General features: G+C 39.5%; 2 protein-coding genes across 2 annotated transcripts; one reads left to right on the top strand and one right to left on the bottom strand.

The window, feature by feature from the left end:
- Positions 1–933: 933 nt before the first annotated feature.
- LOC103449501 (IAA-amino acid hydrolase ILR1-like 3) lies at positions 934–4,364 on the top strand. Its single transcript, XM_008388825.4, has 5 exons — positions 934–1,359; positions 2,712–2,837; positions 2,947–3,261; positions 3,529–3,657; positions 3,886–4,364. Exons 1-5 carry the CDS (start codon positions 1,003–1,005, stop codon positions 4,264–4,266), a joined length of 1,308 nt encoding a protein of 435 aa, XP_008387047.2. The 5' UTR covers positions 934–1,002; the 3' UTR covers positions 4,267–4,364.
- A 1,123-nt stretch (positions 4,365–5,487) lies between these two features.
- LOC103449502 (uncharacterized protein At5g41620-like) lies at positions 5,488–8,749 on the bottom strand. Its single transcript, XM_008388826.4, has 3 exons — positions 7,971–8,749; positions 7,474–7,599; positions 5,488–7,290 (listed from the first exon to the last, which is right to left on the bottom strand). The coding sequence occupies exons 1-3, from the start codon at positions 8,454–8,456 to the stop codon at positions 5,863–5,865; spliced, it is 2,040 nt and encodes a 679-aa protein (XP_008387048.1). The 5' UTR covers positions 8,457–8,749; the 3' UTR covers positions 5,488–5,862.
- Positions 8,750–22,164: the final 13,415 nt, after the last annotated feature.

Below are 22,164 nucleotides of genomic sequence, written 5' to 3'. Positions count from 1 at the left end.
GAGGTCACGGGGTGGGGAGAGAGAGAGATACGTGAGGGTGCTAGGGTGCTGCCATGTGGTAGCTTGAGAGAATTTGGAAATCAAGATGAATGGTCCAGATTTGGTTAAGATAGGGGACTAAAACGATAATTTCATAATTATTTGGGGAACCACGAAAATATATAAAAATTTGGGGTTGGGTTGTTACAGTGTGTCTGTGCGTGTGTGTGTAGAAGTGGGGTGTGTGTGTGTTATCCGAGAGAAGAAAAAAAAAATCCAAACCTGCTTTCAAAATATCCAGGCTATGTGTCAGTCTGTGTGTGTTATCTGAGAGAAAAAAAATGCAATATATAAAGTGTAAAATATTGTACTAATTCATTGTATATAATGATTGTGGTGTCTTTAAACTTTTTTCATTAATTACTACATATTTTTTACACTCACAATGTTTGCCAGCTCGCTATATAATCAATTTAAATCAGTTAAATCCATCATGCAATGCATTTCCTTCCAATTTTTTATGATAAACTAATAGATAATTGACTAAATAAACATCTTGCAAAGTTTCAATTAAAATTTCCAAGTTTTTCTTACAATTTCCGTGGTTTCCATGTAATTTTTATCGATATCGATATTTTACCGATATTTCCATCGATATTTCCGTGTTTTCGGACTACCGATATTTCCGATATTACCGATATTTAATACCTTGGTCACTAATTTGTGAGGAAGAGGATCCTCTCCTGAGCTCAGGATGGGATCTTCCTGACCACGAAATCCGGACCATTCAAATTAAATCCAACGGTTAAAATTATTATAATTTTTAGAGAATTCCTGTTTAGATCCGTTGGATTAAATTTAAACGGTCCAGATTTTGTGGTCAGGAGAATCCATCCCGAGCTCAGGAGAGAGGATCCTATTCCAATTTGTGATTAGTATTTCTGCGTTATTTAATCATTTTTCCGGACCAGACTCAACATAAATACAAATTATGTTGGTTGGTTACTGAATAGTTAGACGTTCATGGAGTGGCTGCGGCTGTTGATATTGTTATTTACGTTCACAAACCACGTATCGTCATGGGGTTCAGTGGCGGCCGGTTCGAGGTGGGAGGTGAGTCAACTCACTCGAGAGCTGATGGACTCGGCGCGGGAGCCCGAGTTCTTTGATTGGCTGAAGAGGGTTAGGAGGACAATCCACGAGAACCCGGAGCTGGCCTTTGAGGAGGAGGAGACGAGTCGACTCATCCGATCGGAACTCGACTCGCTCGAGATCGGGTACACGTGGCCGGTGGCGAAGACCGGGGTGGTGGCTTCTATTGGTTCGGGGTCGCAGCCATGGTTTGCTCTCAGGGCCGATATGGATGCTCTCCCGATTCAGGTTGGTCAAACTTCGCTCCCTCTCTGTTGTCACAACTTTTTGATAAGTATTAATTGCAGTTTGCACCATTCTAATTAAGTCAATAACATTTTGGTCCCGCTTAAAATTTTACACTCGTGGCCCCTCTTGTTAGACTAAATGTTAACTTTATTCCTTCAACGTAGCACTCGGTTAACCTATCTTTGCTTGCATGGAGATCATGAGATTCATAATAAATGGAGTAACTAACTTTATGTGAACAACAAATAAGAATTTTTCTAGATATGGATACATACGAATGGTGACATATGCTGTATCAATTTAATGTTCATGTAAGCAAAAAGTCGACCAAGTGTCGTGTAAAAAATTAGCAGGTAGTTAATTTTATGGTCGATTGTACTAGTTAGTTGATAGCTCGACGGATGGAATGGCCATAAGTGTAACAATTTGTATCTTTATGGTAATAAGGTGCCAATTGTTAAAAGTCAAGGGCTAAACAGTTAGATACATTGAATCATGAAGTATTTCACACACCATTCTCTTCTTATGCACATCCACTAGAGGAGCCAAGGGGGGTGCATTGGGATCCCTTGACCCCAATAAGTTTCCAAATTTTGTCTTGTGAAAAAATATTTGACCTCTATACCACCAGCAACAGATGAATTATGGCCAAATTTAGTGGGCCATTTGCTGTTTTTTGGTTCCATCCTTCTAATGCTTTTGGTTTCCATCCCTTTAATGTTCTCCTTGGGCTGCTTCATTTGTGCTATAAGCAATCACTCATATTAGTACTACTTTCGGTAGCTTTTGGGAGAGGAATTTGTAATGTATTTTCGTCTTCTCCATTTGTTTTTTGTTTGAGTGAGAGCTATCAATGTATGTGTAGTTTGAGTTTGAAAGTTAAACACTCTATTGTCTATTTGTAATCTCCATTTTGATATATTTGAAAGCTATTTTTAAATAAAAGTATGATCGATTTTTTTAAACTATTTTTTGACCCCATTGTTGTAAATTCCTAGCTCCGCCACTGTGCACATCCATGTATGTTTGTGTCACCTAGAATATTCTTTGATTTTGATCAACCTAAAGGCTAAAACTAAGGTGTGCAGGTAAGAAAATAGTGTTTGAAAATCACTTCATATTTTAATTTGACAGCACATTTATTGAATATAACATTAACAAAAAGAATGATGTTATTTCAATCACATTTATTGACCACATTGCTTAGTACATGTGGATCTTGCATGCATGCATGACGTACACTTTTATTAGAGAGGCAATCAGTAATGTCGTCTGTAGGTGTCATGAAAAAGTATTATTGTAAAAAATAAAAAATAAAAATAAAAGATTAGATAGGTTTTCTTGTTTGTTAGGAAATGGTTGAGTGGGAGCATAAGAGCAAGAACCCTGGAAAAATGCATGCTTGTGGGCATGATGCTCATGCAACTATGCTGCTTGGAGCTGCTAAGTTACTTCAACGCAAAAGCAAAGAAATAAAGGTAAACACAGAAACCAGTTGAAGTTAATATATGCACAAATCTTTTCCATTATTTTTTTGTCAGTTATACACATTGTTTACACTTTGCATTTAACTTTACAATTTTATAGGGCACAATCAAGCTTGTTTTTCAACCTGCAGAAGAGGGCCGTGGAGGGGCTTACCATATGATAAAAGAGGGTGCCCTTGACAACATTCAAGGCATTCTTGGGTTGCATATTTCACCGGAAATGCCTGTCGGAACTATTGGTTCGAGACCTGGTCCGATGCTTGCTGCTGCTGGTAGGTTTTTGGTCACCATTCATGGGAAAGGTGGGCATGCTGCATCTCCACATTTGGCCACAGATCCGATTCTTGCTGCCTGCTTGACCATCATTTCCCTCCAACAGATTGTATCTCGAGAAACAAACCCTCTAGAGTCCAGGGTATGTGTAATTACATGCATCATCTTCTCCTCAGTTTTCTAAATCATCGTCCTTGCAAACAATCGGCCAAGTCGGAAATTAGTTTAACTGTTGGACTGATTATTTCCGCCAAATATAGAAACAATGTGTTCGTCTATTTATTGAATAACAATGATATGTCGAAATAGTGCTTCTGGTTTGATAATCTTTAACTGGAGACTTCAGAAATACACGGTGCGGATCACCTAAAAGAGTACTCATTTCTTTTTCATTTCTGACCTATTACAGGTCGTAACTGTGGGGTTTGTTGATGGTGGCCAAGCAGGAAATGTAATCCCAGAGACGGTGACATTAAAAGGCACGTTTCGAAGCATGACTTCCGAAGGTCTATACTACCTTCAGCAAAGGATTAAAGAGGTATTATCTTAGGTCTAATTTAATTTAAACCAGTATACAATTGTTCTACGTTAACAAAGAAGGGAAGTAATTTCTCAGATTAACTTGCAGTTTAAAAGCAGTTACTAGTTGGAATGTGATTGAAATTTTGCTGTTTTATGAGACTAGACAGTTTGACATGTTATCAAGAGTCGAGAGTCAAGACTCTTAGTCTAGAACATTGATCTAAATGCGTATGATGACTGGCAGGTTACAGAGATGCAAGCTTCGGTGCATAGGTGCACAGCAACGGTAGACTTCATGCTGGAAAAAATGAGGCCCTATCCTGCCACGGTTAATGATGAAGCAATGTACAAACATGCAAAGAGTGTTGGAGAAACTTTGCTCGGGGAACCAAATGTGAAGCTACTTCCAATGGGTATGGGAGCAGAGGACTTTAGCTTCTATGCAGAAAAAATGGCTGCTGCATTCTTCATGATTGGGACGAAGAACGCGACGTTTGTATCGAAAACAGATTTGCATTCACCCTTCCTGGTGATTGATGAGGAGGTTCTTCCCATTGGAGCAGCCTTTCATGCTGCAGTTGCACTCTCATATTTGGATAATGTTGATGCTGTTGTGACGCATTAGGAGCTTTTGACCTATATTCACAGTGAATAACTCATGTTGTAACTTGAAATGTTTATATCCATTTATAAAAATGAAGATATATCATTCATGGGAAATAATTTCCGCATTTCTTTTTCTTCTCATGCATGATATGTTTAATCTCTTTTTTTTTCTTCTATTCTTTTATAGTCGTTGAATTGAATAAATCAAATGAGAAATAAAGGACAAAAACAAAGAAAATGAAAGTGCATAAATCACGTCACGTGGTTCGTATCTAATTGTATATAAGATGTAATCATAATATTGTATTTGGTAAGGTGAACTAACATTTGTGCATCTAGTGGTTAAGGGCTATCAAAGGCTAAGTGATGGATTGCTTTGGTGGTTAAGTGGTTAAGGACTTCTTCCAATACCACAACACCATCTGCAACCACCAAAACCACGGGTTGGTACGTGACACTTACACCCTCAAGATGTCGCTGTTGCATTGCATATACCAATGACACAATATTATATGTTTTAACTTTCTCACATAATATTGTATTATTAGTCTGAGACGTCACGGTGGTATTCTGTTTAAATTATACAGAGTTAATCAAACCAACATTAGATTAGTATGTGGAATCAGCCCCAGTCAAACAGGGGAAAGCAAAAAAAGTTGTAAAATCTCGTAAACTGTTGGTAGAAAGTGCTTTTTTTCTCAAAAAAAAATCCTGTGCATCTACTTATCCTATAATTTTATTAGTTCTAATATTTGTTTGCTCCTAGTTGTTCACATGTGCAATGGTCTTCCCCCTTCCTAACTGCACATGCAGGAAACCCTTCACACAAATTCCCTTAAATTATTAGGCACCTCCTGCCTCCATTATTCCCTAATCTAATATATTTAACTGAAAAGCTCTCCCCTAACCATATCCACTAGATTTAAATTAGCGCACAAAATAAACTGTGACAATAAAAGCGACCGTGGACCATTAATTAAAAATTCAAAGGGTTCTAATTACAGTCAAAGTTCACTGAATTTGGAGTGATTGTTAGGCATTACCGGTTTTTTTAATTCAGACCGATTGTATATAACTTCGTGTTATGTAAAGAAAAAGACACATAATTATAAACAACCGGTTATACCGCAAAATTATTTGTTGGCTAGTGGTACATGTGATCCAAGATTGATCCGGAAGCAAATTTTCCTTCAAACACGCAAAACCTTGTAAAATTACTGTATACAAAAAACACAGGAAATATGGTAAAGACAGATTACAATTAGCATAAAGGAAAGAGAATTAGAAAGGGCAAAAAAACAGAAGCAAATATATAATGTTTCTATAAAATTGAGACATAAATGCTAGAAGCTTTTGTACAGGGCAAGCTCACTAGATTGTCACAGCTTTCTTCAAAAAATCTACAAAACCAGCTTCTTAAGCGAGAACGGCGTTGGTGCAGCGCAAAATGAGCAGCAATTACTGCAACTTAGCAGCTCCTGGTGACAACAAGCAAAAAGCATCGATGGGCCAAAATGCTTCTTCTCGTCATTGAAATCACTTTCCTCAAGCATGGCCTTTTATACCGCTACCCTGTATTTGATTATTCAAAGGCATTGGCAAAAAAGAGAAATTTTCACCGTTTATACCTTCTGCCATTCTGGCCTTCACCTCTCACTTCCGCCAAGTTTGACTTTGAACCACTTCCTTGCGCGCTGGGAGGCCTATCTTGGAATGTGTTGGTAGGATCCCGTGAAGGCCACGGCTGCCCCCATTGCCGTGTGGGACTAGCGTGAACTCTAGCAGGTCCAAGCCTTGAACCAGACAACATTTGGTCCCTAAGACCCTTTGATGATTTATATCCTTGCATTTCCTCTGCACATCCTTTTCCTTGCCGTTGCCTTTGCCTCTCCAGTTCAGGAAACCTCTCCCAATCTATCCCGTCTCCTGAATTTTGGAGCCTTTCAGTTTGCATGCCCCATTCCACTCCATCTGATATGCTTCTTTGCAAAGAAGTGCTTCTTCTTGGTGGCTTCCCAGAAGTAGACTTCCTCCCTTTGATTTCTTCGACACCAGGTGCTGCCCACCTTGGATCACGAGTGGCTGCAGAATTGTGATTCAAGTTGTAGCTTTTGCTGTTGTTGCCCATACTTAACTCTATGGAATGAAGATCACTTTCAGCAGAACCCTCTTCGCATTCTACCCCGTCTTCAACTTCTCCTTCATCCTCATCTTTTTCTTCATCCTGACCGGAACCAAGATGAGCTCTACTTAGATATGCAGAAATTTCTTCATCATTCAGATGAGTAGAAGTGCGTCCTTTTTCTTTGGTTGTCTTACTTCCCATGAAGGCTTCAAGTTGACTCCTCAACATATCAACAGCTGCATTCTTCTCTTCAAGATGATGTTTTGCCTCAGAGAGTTTCACTTGAGCTCTCTCCTCACGCAACACGTCAGCAAACTGCATCATCTCCCTTTCCTTCTCAACCTCATCACGAACTTTTGCAGATTCTCTCTTCATTTCCTCTGCTTCATCTTTATCTTCAGTCATATCCCTGGCTAATTCATCACATACTTGTTCCATGATCTCTCTTGTTCTCTTCTCACTTTCGAGTTCTTTTGCCTTATTAACAAGAGAGGCTTTTGTCTCCGCCAGTTCTTTCCCGAGTTTCTTGTTCAGGCTTTCGAACCTCCTCCTCAGTTTCCTCTCTACCTCAAGTTCTCCAGCAACGGCCTCGATGGCAGCCTCAACAACTTTATGCTCCTTGCTTTTCCAAGCTGCCTTTTCTTCAGCAAAACACTTCATGAGGTAGTTGATCTCATTCTGGTCTGAGCGTTGTTCTTGGATAAGCTGATTGACGTGTAAACGAGCCCTCTCCAGCTCAGCATGCAAGGCTGAGATAAGGGCCACGCTTGTTGAAGGTCGATCTTCATTACCCCAAACACGGTTGATAATTTTCAGTAGCTCTTTAGACGTGGTCAAAGCATTACTGACATCCTTCAAACGTGTCTTGGCTCCAGCAGTAGAAGCAGTAGGCGTCTGGGCTCGAGATCTAGTCTCAACCTGTATAACAACAAGATGAGAAAAAATAGTATCGTACACATATAACAAATCATAGAGTTGAAATTCCAATAAACAATCATCTGATTCGAATTAACAAAAGTTAAAATCCGCATATATGATAACTTCAAATGAGCAAGAGTGAGGCACACTCATTCCTGCTAATAAAGTAGATCACTGACTCACCTCCATCAAACTGCCATTGCCATGAGAATCCAACATTCCAGAATGGTGGTCTGTGATCCTGAGCCGCCTCTGCGAAATGGGCGACGCCCTTCTATGAAAACTACCCGTTCCAGACCGATCCATCCTCTACAAAACGAAAACAACACGTAGCACGAAAATATTACAGTCAATCTCTCCACCAACATGCCTAACTTATGCTGACCAATATCAAAAAAATCAGATGGATCGAATGTACTATAAATTTATCACAAGGCTTTCAAATGAGACAGATATAAAACTCCAAATTTACCAAAACCTTACAATCAACTGGCTATCAAACAAGAAGATCGAATTGCCGCAAGCACGATGAGCAAAAGACAGTATGCTGAGACAAGAAATCTCAAAAAAGCTAATTAAAAACTAAAACTTTAAATTAAACCCAAGCTACATTTTCCATCAAAATTCCGGCAAGTTTTCTCAGGAACCAAACAGAACTACAAAACAAAGAGAAAACCCACCTCGGAAACGGGACTATGAGACGGATCGGAGAGATGGGGCGGCAGAGAACCGGAGTGCGCCGATCTCGGGATCCTCTCCCTCTCTCTGGCTTTACGATTACTCGCCTCCATCTTCCTCAGCCGCCTCTCGTCCGACCCTTCCTTCACTCTGGGAGACATGTCGTTCATTTCCCAGAGCGTGGCAGCGAGTTTCCTCGCCGACACGGGTTGCTGCTGCTGCTGCTTGGACCTGGCGCCGCCGCTCTGGGAGTAGTTGGGGGAGTCCATGGCGCGCAATGCGGAAGCCGTCGGGGACCTGGAGCTCATGAGCTTCCACGTGGGCACGGGCGTACTGGATCCGCCCCTCTTCCCAACGAGTATCGCCCGCTTGAATCTGTAGTTCTGGATGATCGAAGACGACGAAGACGCCGACGACGAACACCCCCGCTTCCGGATTTTTCCGGGGATCATCAGGTCCATCGCCAAATTGCTGTTCTGCCTCGGCATTTTCAAAAAAAAAAATAGCAGAAGAAAAAGAAATTGGAAGTTTGGGAGATTTGGGATCAGGGGATGCTGAAACGCACAGTTCTGTTCATGGCGGAAACCCTAGAAGTTTTAGAGAGAGAAAAAGAGAGGGGGAAGGGAGGGGAGAGAGAGAGAGGTTTTGATGGCGCCCACTAAGGAGTACAGACTGTTAAGCTTGTGCAGGGGACTTTGTCTAAAGAGGTAAAGGGGAGAAGGAGGAAGGCGGGAATGATTGCGTGAGGCCGGGATCAGGTGAGACTAAAAGCGCGGCGAGCAATTATTGGGCGGCGGTGATTCGGCTTTTCTATAGGGATTTATTGTCTTGATGAATCGTGCGGTTGTGGCTTCTGCTTGGGGATTTGGGGTGCTTTTATGTGAGGGATTAAACAACGATTGTTTTCAAAATTTGAAGTGTATTTGCGAAAATTGGGTGATTTTTGGATTTTTAAGCTTTGGGTTGAGAAACACTTTTTTTTTTTTTTCAGAAAAACGAGAAGTGTTGCAGTCATATTTAGAATAGAAATATGATTGTGTAAATCCTAGGAATTCTGGGAATGTATCTTATATTCCTATTAGGATTACATTACCTATTAAATGTTGTAATCCTAAAGGGAAAAGTTTTACCCTTCCTACTACTATAAATAAAGGCACAATGGGATGGAATAACACACACCTCACAATTACACATCTCTCTCTTTCTCTCTATCCATGCCGCACCCCTCTCCCTTTATGGCCTCCATAATTGTTCAGTAAATTATGCCTACAACATGTCATCAACACGTTATCAGCACGCTCTTGACGATGCGCTGACAAGAGACTTTGATCTTCAATCTGGGGAGTATTACGTCTTTAACCATTCTTTTCTTGATTAATTTAATTATTGTATTGAATTGATCTACATGCTATTGATTCAATTTAATTTTTCTATGTTGAAGGTGATACAACGAATTGAAGATGCAATTTCGGCTTTCGGAGAAGGATCTTCTACAAATTCAAAGGCTTATTCGTTTTCTGCTACTCAAATACGCTTAAAATAAAGGAAGATATTTGAAACGACCTATGAAGCATGGAAACATTCTCCATGATGCATGAACCCCCTACATTCATATTTACCTTCCGATATATATATTGTATATGTTTCATATATTTGTCAATATATATATTTGTTTCATGCGTTACGCAATAATTGCTATGTGGAATTTGTGAGTCAAAGAATCGAAAGAAATTAAAAGCATATTAGGGTTTTCCTAAACCCTAAAGGATTTGAAAAAAAAAAAAAAAAAAGGGAATCATAACATGGTGCGGCACACCACCGCACCATCATTGTGCAAATAATCACCAGGCCTAGGCCTGGATTTTACCTCGGTAGGGCCTGTAGCCCTGAGCCTATGCACACTAGCCTTGGCCCACAGCCATCCAGCCTGCCCAATTGTCTGGGCTGTCCTCTCATACACACGCTGCAACCTTTTTAGTTGTTGGGTTTTGTTGCTCTGGCCCGCATACATATAGCCAGCATATGCTGGGCTTGTCCCTGCGCCACCCATACCCAAGCCCGTGACCTGCAGTCACTATGGGGCTGCTTTCACGCAGCCAGCCTTCGCTAGGATCCTCGTGACAACCCACAGGCCAGCATGAGCTGAACCTGCCCGTGAACTCCCCACAGCCCAAATCCGACACCCAGCTACGGCTGGGGTTTCGTTCCCTCCCTGGTGGCCTGCAGCCATACCCCGAGGCCCTTTTGGGCCTTGCCATTTTTACTCAAGGCACCCTGTGCCTTCCTTTTTTTTTCACGGCACCCATGCCAAAATTATTTTAAGGCATTTTCAACCCACAAGCTATTATTCTAGCATTCTAAAATAATTTAACCCGTATGTTAATATTATTTAGCTTCTACAATCGACCCTGTATGGCCCGATTTATTGAATTAATTAAAAGTGACATGGAGTCCATTAATTTGATAATGAATCCAAAATTATTAACCTGAAGATTACTTTTGGACATTAACGATTCAATAATTTATTTCTCTTCTTTGAACCGTCATATACTTTTGTAGTAACGAAGCTCTCCCACTTGAGTTCCCGAAGACAACTCAAATCCACTACACTAAGTTAGTATATTGCATTCTGAGTTTCTTGCAGGAACCTCTCTTTTATGAACTAAATGTTCATAAACTAAATCGAACCTGTAGTTTCGAATTTAGTGCCTTTGAAACCAGAAGTTTTCATAAAACAATACACCCATGAAAACCCGACGTTTTTCATGAAAACCATGTCTTAGAACTCGAATGTTCTAACTTTGATGCTTATGGATGATTCATTCCCATAGCACCAATCACAATATTGTTCCCTCAAATTCAATGAATTGTCGAACCGTCACAAGTTTGATTTTCCTTATTTGGACGTTTCTAATAGAAACCACTTTATGTGGGGTACAAGATGTGAATTTCCACATGACTATTAAGAAGCTGAGAAATCATTGAAGCCAACAATGGCATAGAAGAGCTGAATAAGCCTCTGCCATGATCTTCATTCGAAGACTTATGCTCAAAGCATTACAAATGGAAGTACCTTCCGAACGAGGATTACATGGCTCTTTGGCTCGCTTCTACGGACCGTCTAATCATGAAAGATATTACCCAAAGCAAACCATGATTACGTCCATGAATGAGTACAATTCTGAAGTTTATAAATCCGATCGAATTTTGACTGGAGAATACTTTTCTCGTCCTTCCTTGTTTCTAACTCCCCCATGAAGCAGCAGTGTAGATAGCGGAAGTTTATCAAATTCTCGGATCTGATTACTACCACAAACGTGAGAGAAAGGTATGGACCCAGTTTGGTCAAAGCCTACCAAATGGTGATGCACTGCTTCGGCAAAGATACACGGAATGGCACACTCTCTCACAATCCAATTTTGAGTTTGTTTTGACAAACATATGGTAGAATCAGGGCATGCCAAGGTGTGGCATCATGCCCGACACGTGATCCTTGGCACCCAAGACCTAAAACTTCAAGAATACGGGATAATATTCCCAAACCTTAACCCTGCAGAATCTACTTCCGTCTTGATGGAATAGACCATTGGTTATGCACCTGTTCGTGCCCCTACCAATGTTGTTGAGGAGTACCATTCTAGTAGTCAATATGTGAGATTGATTTTGCTCCACCGAATATCGTTGGAATAGCAAAATTGTGACATGAGTGGCCTTGTTGGCCGAATCCACCAAAGTAACTTTGGTTTACTTTGTGAACATTTTCCCATGTTCTTGGATTCAAGTTTGGTGTATGTTTTACTTATGGATAATCTTATTGATATTGTCCTCGAATATGAGTTAATTGAATCATGTTTCTTGAATACATGTGACCAATTCAATTGACCACGTGATTACGTGGGAATGTGGGAAAGTTAGTTGTCTAGATGAATGCGTACTACGCACACTAACTTTACACCTAAATCACATCTCTAACAACGACTTCAGGTATATCCAACCTGATTAAGAGCATTTGGCACGCTTCTCGTTGTATGAATGGTACTGCATCACCATTTAAGGGACCTTAAATTTTCCCTGACGATGAGTTTTTAAGGATATTCGAGATGACAATGATCATAAATGAAACCACTGAAGAAAATAGAGTGAAATATCTTTGAACCACCTCCAAAAAAAAAAAAAACACTGAGCCTGAAGCTTTCATTTGGAGCCAATGGGTTGTCTCCCAACTGGGAATACACCACATGTGGCAGGCCTAGAGCTGGGTGATTGAGCAGTTTACTTGCTTTGGCATGACCTTTTGGGACACTTAGGTCGAACAATGATGCTACAACGCATCTCCTTACCCGAAGTAAGGATCTTGTGCCTACAAGCACACTTTGCCATGCATGCTCATTAGGGAAATTGATTTTCTAAATCATTTCTAGCAAAGATACGAAACAACTCCATTTTCGCAATGGATTCAAGGGAATATATGTGGACTAATCCAACCAAAATGCGGACCATATAAATACTTATGGTTTTGGTTGATGAATCGACAAACTGGTCACATGTTTGTCCACACATATTGCTGCTAAACCTCCTGGCCGATTATGGGTTAACCACCCTACTTATCCCTTAAGGTCCCAGAGACTGGATAATGCCGAAGTGTTTACATCGACGGTTTTCGATAAAGTATTGCATGTATTTTGGGTTTCTAATTGAACATCGAATTCCCATGTTCACCCCAAATAACCTCGCCTAGTGATCATAAAGCGCAATTTAAATGATCGCCCGAATTTTGGTAAACGTACCAAGTTTTCAGTTTCTGCCTAGGGCTATGCAATCCTTTTACGCAGTTATGTTGGTTCGCCTTGAGGCCCATTGCCACCCAACCTATATGACGTTACAATTGGTTACTGGGTACGAACCTAAAGATTTTCGTATTTACGCATTTGAGTGTGCATTCCATGTGCCAAGTTGCGCCACCACAACATACCACCTTGGGTCCTAAAAAAAAGGATGGGAATCTTTTGTCGATCATGATTCTCCTTCACACTAGCTCTATTCGAGCCCTTGCATGCGATCTCTTTACCGCTCATTTGCGGGTTGTCACTTTAATGAGACCGTCTTCCCGCCATTAGGGGGAGATAAGAATGTCAACGTTCTTGTAGAACGGCACGAATTTACGTGGACATTGCCCACTATGTCTCATCTCTATCCCCAAACTGCACAAGTATGATAAGCAAGTGCGATGAATTCTAGATTTCAGAATGTTGCTCCAGACGCATTCATTTGATCTAGCTAAAGTGACGAGATCATATACCAGCTGCAAACATGCCGGCAAGGATAAACGTATTTAACGGACGTCGAGTCAACATCCTTGGAGGGTGTGCCGCCCTTATTGAACGGTTTGGACGCTCATGTTGAACAGTCCGGTACACCGGCGGATAGCTAATCAATCTGTCTTGGCCTGGAGCACGACAGATCATTCGGTTCGCAGGATTCACTTCCCTAGAAGAGGAAGACACGGCACAATAATGAATCTAAACTCGATCGCTGTCTCAAATCATTTCCATCTCATGAGATTAATCTAGATTACTCCCGAGACTTGAAGTTCTTGGTCCAGTATACTAGTTTGGATGAGAAAATGGAATTGAAATGAGATTATCATCGATGATGTTTTCACTTATATGGTAGCTACCGACATAAATGAAAAACGACAATATCGAACCGTGTTCCGTTGATTAAGTAACAACGTAGAACTGATTGGACAACTAAAGTTACAATCTAGGTCAAATTCCTTACCAAATTGTGTATTGGACCTGTCATTCCTACACTGCCCAAGGTAACTCCGTTGTGTTACAAATGGGAAATGAAGCGTTATAAGATGAATGAAATAGTGCGATATGATGCACACCTCACGGCGCAAGGTTTCTCTCAAACGTCATGTGATTGATAGCAGCATTATGAAATGTGGTTAGTGTTTCTCCATGGGGATATTGATACGGAGAATTACATGTAAGTTCCCGAAGAATTACATGGATTGGTTCAAATAGTTCCAAACCCACGGAACACCCTCTTAACTTGTTTGAGGCATTCACTTACAATCCGACAGATATGGTATACCCGTCTTAAGTGATTATTTGATCAGTCAGGGATGAATTATGCCCTTGCGGGTTAAACTATGAAGTCTTATTCCAAATTGCTAGAGTTACAGTTTATGTCGTTAAACATGAATCTCACTAAGACTCTGGAAGAGCTTGAGAAAACTGACTTGCACCTGAAGATGAAATTGGAGATGAAGGATCTTGGGAAAACTCACTTATGCCTTGACCTGACGTTAAAGCATTGTTCTGACGGTATTTTGGTCTACTAGTCGAACTACACACCGAATGATTCACCTTTGAGTATACCTTTAATCCTCCACACGTTATATGCAAAAGAGACCCTTGAAGAGGTTATGGAATCCGAAATTCCTTATCTAAGTTTAACTTTGCGCTTCGTTGTACTTAGCTCATTGTATTTAGACAGGACATCTCCTTCGCTGTTGATCTTGGTAAAGATGCAGCACCACGCCTACACACAACCACTGAATTGGTATTAAAGACATACCCTGAAAGTATTACATGGGCAAATCCCAACGCATCTCAGCGGATCCAAACCCCATGATCCTCAAAATGATGATTGCCTTGTTTGTTATGCTGACGCTGGTTACTTATCAAACCCGCACAAGGCAAAATCCCCAAATGGTTATGTCTTTACCATTACGGATATCGCAATATCTTGGAGGTCCATGATATGACCTTAGTTGCGAAATCTTCGAATCGTTCCAAGACTCACCTCACTTCACTACGCCACAAGTGAGACATAGTTAGGAGTTCTTGTTGAGCATATACGAAGTACTTGCTATTTTTCATCTATCGTTGAGTCCCAACAACGATCTATGAAGATTATGCCACATGTATCAACCCGACCAAACCATGATACATCAACGAAGTCAACGCCAAGACATATTGCGTCTACATCTACATCAGCAAAGCATCAAGAGATTGAAGTCATGCAAACCGATCCCAGACAACCTTGCTGACCTCTACACGACGTCACTGCCGAAGTCAACCTTCCAGAAGTTTGTCCGAGGAATTGGTATGCCTAATTATCTGAGTTGAATCGCTTGTAGTTCTTTTATTTAGAAGTTATGTCTAACTCAGGGGAGTATCTAGAAGTATACTCACATGATTTTAATGTACTCTTTTTCCCTATGATTAGGAGCATTTTTCCCATTGGGTATTTGCTACCTAACTAGGTTTTAACGAGGCACCCATCCTGGGATGATCATACTCCGTTGAGTTCACTACCTTCATCCAGTTTGACGATTGTTTTAGACATTATGCATATTTTCTTACTTTTCTCCTTAGTCTATAGGTTTTCCCCATTCCTTGGGTTTTACCATAGCGAGGTTTTTGTGAGTTTTTACAAATGCATACTTCAAATTAAATTTGAGACTCATGATCACCCGTTGTGCCGATGACTTCATCAACTATTCTACCTTATCTGTTGAAGATCTGCTGCGATGGTTTGTTGAGTATTTACACACTCAAGGGGGAGTGTTGCAGTCATATTTAGAATAGGAATGTGATTGTGTAAATCCTAGGAAATCTGGGAATGTATCTTATATTCCTATTAGAATTAGATTACCTATTAAATGTTGTAATCTTAAAGGGAAAGGTTTTACCCTTCCTACTACTATAAATAAAGGCACAATGGGGTGGAATAACACACACCTCAGAATTACACATCTCTCTCTTTCTCTCTATCCATGCCGCACCCCTCTCTCTCTATAGCCTCCATAATTGTTCAGTAAATTATGCCTACAACAATAAGCACATTCTTTTCAGTTTTTTACTCATTTTGTTTAATCATAATCGATATTTTTATTTGTTTTATTTAATTTAATGATTAAAAATAAATATAACCAATGAGAAAAACAGGTTCTTTTTTTTTTTGTACTCCAATGAAAAAGTTTAATGACAAGAGTATAACGGAGTCATGAAAAAAATAAAATTGAGATAATTATATTATAAACACCGAACTTCTTAGTAAGTTCCTACATTGAAATTGAACAAAATAATCATAGTTTAAAATTGGAGCTATGAAAATTGTCTTTCAAGATAAATTCCTCATCTATTCCATATATCATGCAATGAACTAACTAAAGATGAAGATGCCACATCATGATTAGAGTTGGTTAGCATTGGTTATTAGTTTGTTATACGGAGGTTACATATGTAATTAGATTAGTTTCTTGTCAATAGTCAAAAGGCTATATATATGTAATTGTATTATTCATTTGATTGATTCAATAAGAAATACAATTTTCTTTATCCTGAAGAAAACTATCTCTTCTTCTCTCTTATCTCAAGAACTCTAAGTTTCTACATGGTATCCTTCACCTTCTGCCTCACGGCTGATTCGATCCCCACTTCCGCTTTGTCTTTCTGATTCTCGCCGATCGTTTCTTGTAATTCTTCTCTTTGATTGTCATGGCATCTCTGTCTGATTCTGCTTCTCATGAATCGCTTCAGCATTCTGCCCCAAATCCTTCGACAAACCCTAATTTGTCAAATTCGTATGATTCTCTCACAATTCAGAACATTGGAAGCATGGTTCCAATTAAGCTCAAGTGATCCAACTATCTTCCATGGCGTGATTTACTTGCCCCAATTCTCAGGCGATATAAACTTCTCGGCCTTGTTGACGATACTGAGCCGTATCCACCACCATTTCTTCCTGATCGCTCAATCAATCCAGCCTTTGAGATTTGGTATGAAAAGGATCATAATCTTTTAATTTGGTTGAACTCTACATTCTTGGAAGATGTCATTCCTTTCACTATTGGTGTCTCTTCTGCTCGAGATCTTTGGATCAAGCTTGACCAGCGTTTTGGTGAAGTCTTCGATGCTCACATTCATCAACTCCAGTCTCGACTTCAAGCAATTTAAAAAGGTACTCAATCTATGGCGGATTATCTTCAACAACTCAAAGAAATCTCTGATTCTCTCTCTGTTGTTGGTGCCCCTATTTCTAATCGAGATCTAATGGCGGCTACTATAGCTGGATTACCTGATGAATTCGAATATTTCATTGATTATGTCATGTTACGTATTTCTTCTAGGTCTCTGGATGAATTATACGGCCTTCTTCTCACCAAGGAACTCTCAATGTCTCGCCGTAAGAAACTCTCTTCTTCTAATACTGAGTCTTTTCAGGCTTTTTCTGCTCAGTCTCAACCGCCTCTTCTTCCAACCCCACCGCCTCTTCTTCTAATCGGGGAAATCACTATCATAATCCTGGTCGGTTCAATTACAATCGTGGTCACAGAGGCAATTATCGAGGTCAATCCTCCAATCGTGGTCATCAACAAGGTTTTCACAACTCTTCATTCTCCAGTACCAATGTTCCTTGTCAAATTTGTGGATCCACCAGTCATGAAGTTATTGATTGCTTCGATCGCATGAATCCTGATATCTCTAGGAAGATTCCTCCTGCTAAACTTGCAGCCATGTGTGCCCACTACACCTCCAAGCCTTCTTCGTCTTGGCTTTTGGATTCTGGCACCACATCTCACATCACCAATGACATAGCCAACATTTCTTCACCAACACCGTATACTGGCGAGGATAAAGTTTATGTCGATGATGATAAAGGTTTTTCTATACATCATATTGTTCTTCTTCTTTGCATTCTTCTAATGCTAAATTTAAGTTGCGTAATATGCTTCATGTTCCTCAAATGAAACACAATCTGTTATCTGCATATCAATTTCTCAAGGATAACCACTGTGCCTTAACACTTGACTCTGATGGCTCTGTCGTCAATGATCGTATTACAGGGATGACGCTTTTGCAGAGTCCAGTTAGAGATGGTTTTTATCTTCTGCAAAACTGTTCTTCCACTGGTTCATTTTCTGAATCTTCTTATGCTCTTGCTAGTGCTCACGGTTCAATCACACTCTGGCACAGCCGGCTGGACCATCATTCATCTTCTATATTTCGCAAAGTACTCTCTAGTAATAAGTTTGTTATCAAAGGTACAAACTCTGTTGACTTCTTTTACTCCAAGTGTGATATAGCTAAAAATCATAAACTGCCATTTGCTTCATCAACTACATCAACTTCCAAGTCTCTTGAGCTCTTACATTGTGACCTGTGGGGACCAGCTCATGTAACTTCAGTGAGTGGTTTTCGATATTATTTGCTCATAGTTGATGACTTTAGCAAATATAGTTGGTGTTTTCCTTTAAAGACTAAATCAGAGGTGTACTCTACTTTTGTAATCTTCATAGCTTATGTTGAGAATATTGTTGGTAATAAAATCATGATCTTACGTTCCGACTCAGGGGGTGAATTTACCAGCTTACAGTTTAAATCTTTTCTTCATTCTCATGGTATTGTGCATCAACTTAGTTGTCCGCACACACCAGAGCAGAATGGTTGTGTGGAACGGAAACATAGGCATCTTGTTGAGACTGCTCGGACTTTATTAGTTGAATATAATGTCCCTCATCAATATTGGGTTGAAGCTTTTACCACAGCCATCTATCTTATCAATAGGCTACCTATATCTGGTCATACTAAGTCCTATTGGGAGTTGTTGTTTCATAAATATCCAGATTATTCCACCCTTAAGGTTTTTGGTTGTCGTTGTTATCCATGGTTAAAACCCTATATCTCCTCTAAACTTGATGGAAAAAATAAACCATGTGTCTTCTTGGGCTATAGTTTACAAAACAAAGGATATCGGTGCTTAGATTTGGACACCAATCAAGTTTACATTTCAAGGCATGTCACATTTGATGAGGGTACTTTTCCATTTATAGAAGTTCAATATGTTTCATCTTCTATTGATCATCTTTCATCTCAATCTCCTCCTATTAGTCTTCAATTTTCGATGCCCCCACCTCCACCTCGACCTGTGCCTATACACCAACATGTGTCCCATGTGCAATCTGTGCAACCTGTGCAATCTGTTGATGTTCCCAATATTTATCATATGGTCACCAGATCCAAAAATGCCATTTATAAACCCAAAGCCTACACTGCTACCAAGCATCCACTTCCTTCCTCCACATATTACATTCCCAATACTTACCTTTAAGCCTCTAAGTCTGAAAATTGGAGATTGGCAATGCAACATGAGTTCAATGCTTTATTATCCACTAGTACTTGGACCCTTGTTCCACCCTCATCCTATCAAAATTTAGTTGGTTGCAAATGGGTCTTTAGAATAAAAAAGAATCATGATGGTTCTATTGAGAGATATAAAGCAAGACTAGTTGCTAAGGGTTTTCACCAAAATGAAGGTCTTGACTATACAAAAACATTCAGTCCTGTTGCCAAGCCAGTGGCTATCAGACTTTTGTTGTCCTTTGTTGTTCAATTTAACTGGTTTCTTAATCAATTGGACATAAGTAATGCATTTTTGCATGGTGACTTAAAAGAGGATGTCTTCATGATTCAACCCCCTAGTTTTCAAGATCTCAGCAAACCACATCATGTGTGTAAGCTCAGAAAGTCTCTCTATGGACTTAAACAAGCTCCAAGGGCTTGGTTTGACAAGTTATTTCAAGCTCTTCAATCTCTGGGGTTTAGTCAATCATCCTCTGATGCTTCTCTGTTTGTTGTTCAAGCTCTCACTCTAGTCATTGTACTAGTCTATGTTGATGATATTTTGGTGAGTGGTTCTGATTCTCATATCTTCAATCAGTTTATCGCAAAGTTAAGCATTATATTTCCAGTCAAGGACCTTGGACCATTACATTACTTTTTGGGTGTAGAAGTTCACAGAACTACTGATGCTTTGCTTATTTCAACACAAATATTTGCTCGATCTGTTACACAAAACAAACATGACTGGTGCTAAACCTTGTTGCACTCCTATTAGTTCAACCAAGTTAGATCACAGTGGGGAATTACTTGCAAATCCCACTGAATATCGATCTCTTGCAGGTGCCCTCCAATACCTAACTTAGACAAGACCTGACATCTCATTTGCAGTAAACCAAGTTTGTCAGTTTATGCATGCCCCTACTGTCATTCATATGCAAGCAGCTAAACGTATATTGTGATTTCTCAAAGGTACTTTTGCTCATGGTCTCTGGTTTAAGAAAGGTTCACTGCACTTGTCAGCTTACTCTGATGCAGATTGGGCTAGTTGCACTTATGACAGACGGTCTACTAGTGGTTCATGTATTTTTCTGGGCACTAATTTAGTCAGTTGGAGTGCCAAGAAACAACCAATTGTGGCTCGTTCATCTACTGAGGCCGAGTACCAATCTTTAGCTCACATTGCTGCAGAGGTCACTTGGATATGCAAAATGCTCAAAGACTTTGGCTTTTCTTTAACTCATAAACCTACTATGTGGTGTGATAATATCTCCACCATCTATCTTGCCTCCAATCCTATATTTCATGCTCGAACTAAACATACAGAGATTGATTATCATTATATTCGTGAGTTAGTGCTTGCAAATTTAGTTGACGTTAAATATGTGTGTAGCTAGGATCAAATTGCTGATATTCATACCAAAGCCTTGTCTAAAACCATATTTCAGTTCCTGCAGTCCAAGCTTTCTCTTGGAATCTTTGATTCTTCCAAGTTTAGCTTGAGGGGGGTGTAAAGATGAAGATGCCACATCATGATTAGAGTTGGTTATCATTGGTTATTAGTTTGTTATAAGGAGGTTACATATGTAATTAGATTAGTTTCTTGTCAATAGTCAAAAGGCTATATATATGTAATTGTATTATTCATTTGATTGATTTAATAAGAAATACAATTTCTTCATCCTTTAGAAAACTCTCTCTTCTTCTCTCTTATCTCAAAAACTCTGAGTTTCTACACTCACTAGGGAAGGCTAGTTGGTATAAGGCTTTGCTTTCACAAGAGTACTATTGTAAAAAAAAATTTGTATGGGAAAATCATATGCAGTCACAATGGCTAAACTAGTCAACAAAAACAAAAAAGCGTTGTTCCATCAAATGAGTCAGCTATATAAATCACCAATTTACAATTATATTTTCAAAATTTGATAGATGTTATTTATACTTTAAATACGTCGTCCACATTTTAAGTTGTATCAATTCAACAATTGGTGTTGCTTTCTGTTCATTTTAGTTCATTCTAGTTTAAACTGTTAAAGCATTACCGTACTTCAATTATTTAGGTGATAAGACTAATTGAATAGGGATTCAACATGAAAAAGGGCAAGGGGTCATCTCCGGATCCCTTCTTCCTAATCCATCAAGTCCGGGGATCCGGACCGTTGAAATTTGATCTACCAGCTAGAGTTATTATGACTTTTAAAGTGGACTCTGTTTGTAGCCGTTTGATCAAATTTCAATGCCCCGGATTCTCGAACTTGGTAGATTAGGAGGAAGGGATCCGGAGAGGATCCCTTTCCATGAAAAAGTATCACAAGATCAAAAGTTAAGAGACATGACAACTTTGTCATTTAGTACTACAGTTTAGTGGTATTACTCTTTATTATTTAGTTGTATGTAAGAGCTCTTAAATTCGATTCTCGTCAAATACGAATTCAAACCAAATTATCATGAGGCTTAACCAACGTATCCACCTCTTCATATATATATAGAAATGTTAATGAGAGTCTCTTAAAAGTGAGACTATCCAATGACTCTCTACCACATCTAGGGGTGGATTTTTTTGCCAAATTACCATACCAACTGAATTACCAACCGTACCATACCAAAGTTGTGCCAAAAAAATTGTACCATTGGTAATGGTACGGACCATACATTTTTGGTATGGTAATGGTATTCAAAACCATTACCAGTGGTATACCGTACCGTACCGTACCACTACTATTAATATTATATCATTTATATATAATTATGTATTATTATCATTATATATGCACTTTATATTTTTTTTCCTAGTCATTTATCCAATCATCTCACCCTCTGTCTACTTTCCCAATAAAAAACCCTAAGTCTTCTTGCGCTACGACTATGCATCTTTTCACTCATCTAGCCATTAGCTTCATCTATGTTGCTCCCATTCTGGTGACTCTCTCTCTCTCTTCGTAGTCCATCTCATCTTCTCCTTCATCAAATTGGGATGTCTTTCTCATTGGCTAGGTCTATCAAGTTAATTTTTGTACAACTTTCAGCAATTCTTCCATATATTTACTTCTTGTTTCTT

Source organism: Malus domestica, chromosome 12 (genome assembly GCF_042453785.1).
Source record: "Malus domestica chromosome 12, GDT2T_hap1".
NCBI lineage: Eukaryota > Viridiplantae > Streptophyta > Magnoliopsida > Rosales > Rosaceae > Malus > Malus domestica.
This window is presented reverse-complemented; position numbering and strand designations above follow the sequence as displayed.

Excerpts from the sequence above, each read along its gene's own strand:
- LOC103449502 (XM_008388826.4), bottom strand. The coding sequence starts at position 8,456 with ATGCCGAGGCAGAACAGCAATTTGGCGATGGACCTGATGATCCCCGGA. Across the intron at positions 7,600-7,970 it reads CTCATAGTCCCGTTTCCGAG|AGGATGGATCGGTCTGGAAC; the intron begins GTGGGTTTTCTC and ends TTCGTTTTGTAG. Across the intron at positions 7,291-7,473 it reads GCAATGGCAGTTTGATGGAG|GTTGAGACTAGATCTCGAGC; the intron begins GTGAGTCAGTGA and ends GTTGTTATACAG.
- LOC103449501 (XM_008388825.4), top strand. The coding sequence starts at position 1,003 with ATGGAGTGGCTGCGGCTGTTGATATTGTTATTTACGTTCACAAACCAC. Across the intron at positions 2,838-2,946 it reads GCAAAAGCAAAGAAATAAAG|GGCACAATCAAGCTTGTTTT; the intron begins GTAAACACAGAA and ends ACAATTTTATAG. Across the intron at positions 3,658-3,885 it reads TTCAGCAAAGGATTAAAGAG|GTTACAGAGATGCAAGCTTC; the intron begins GTATTATCTTAG and ends GATGACTGGCAG.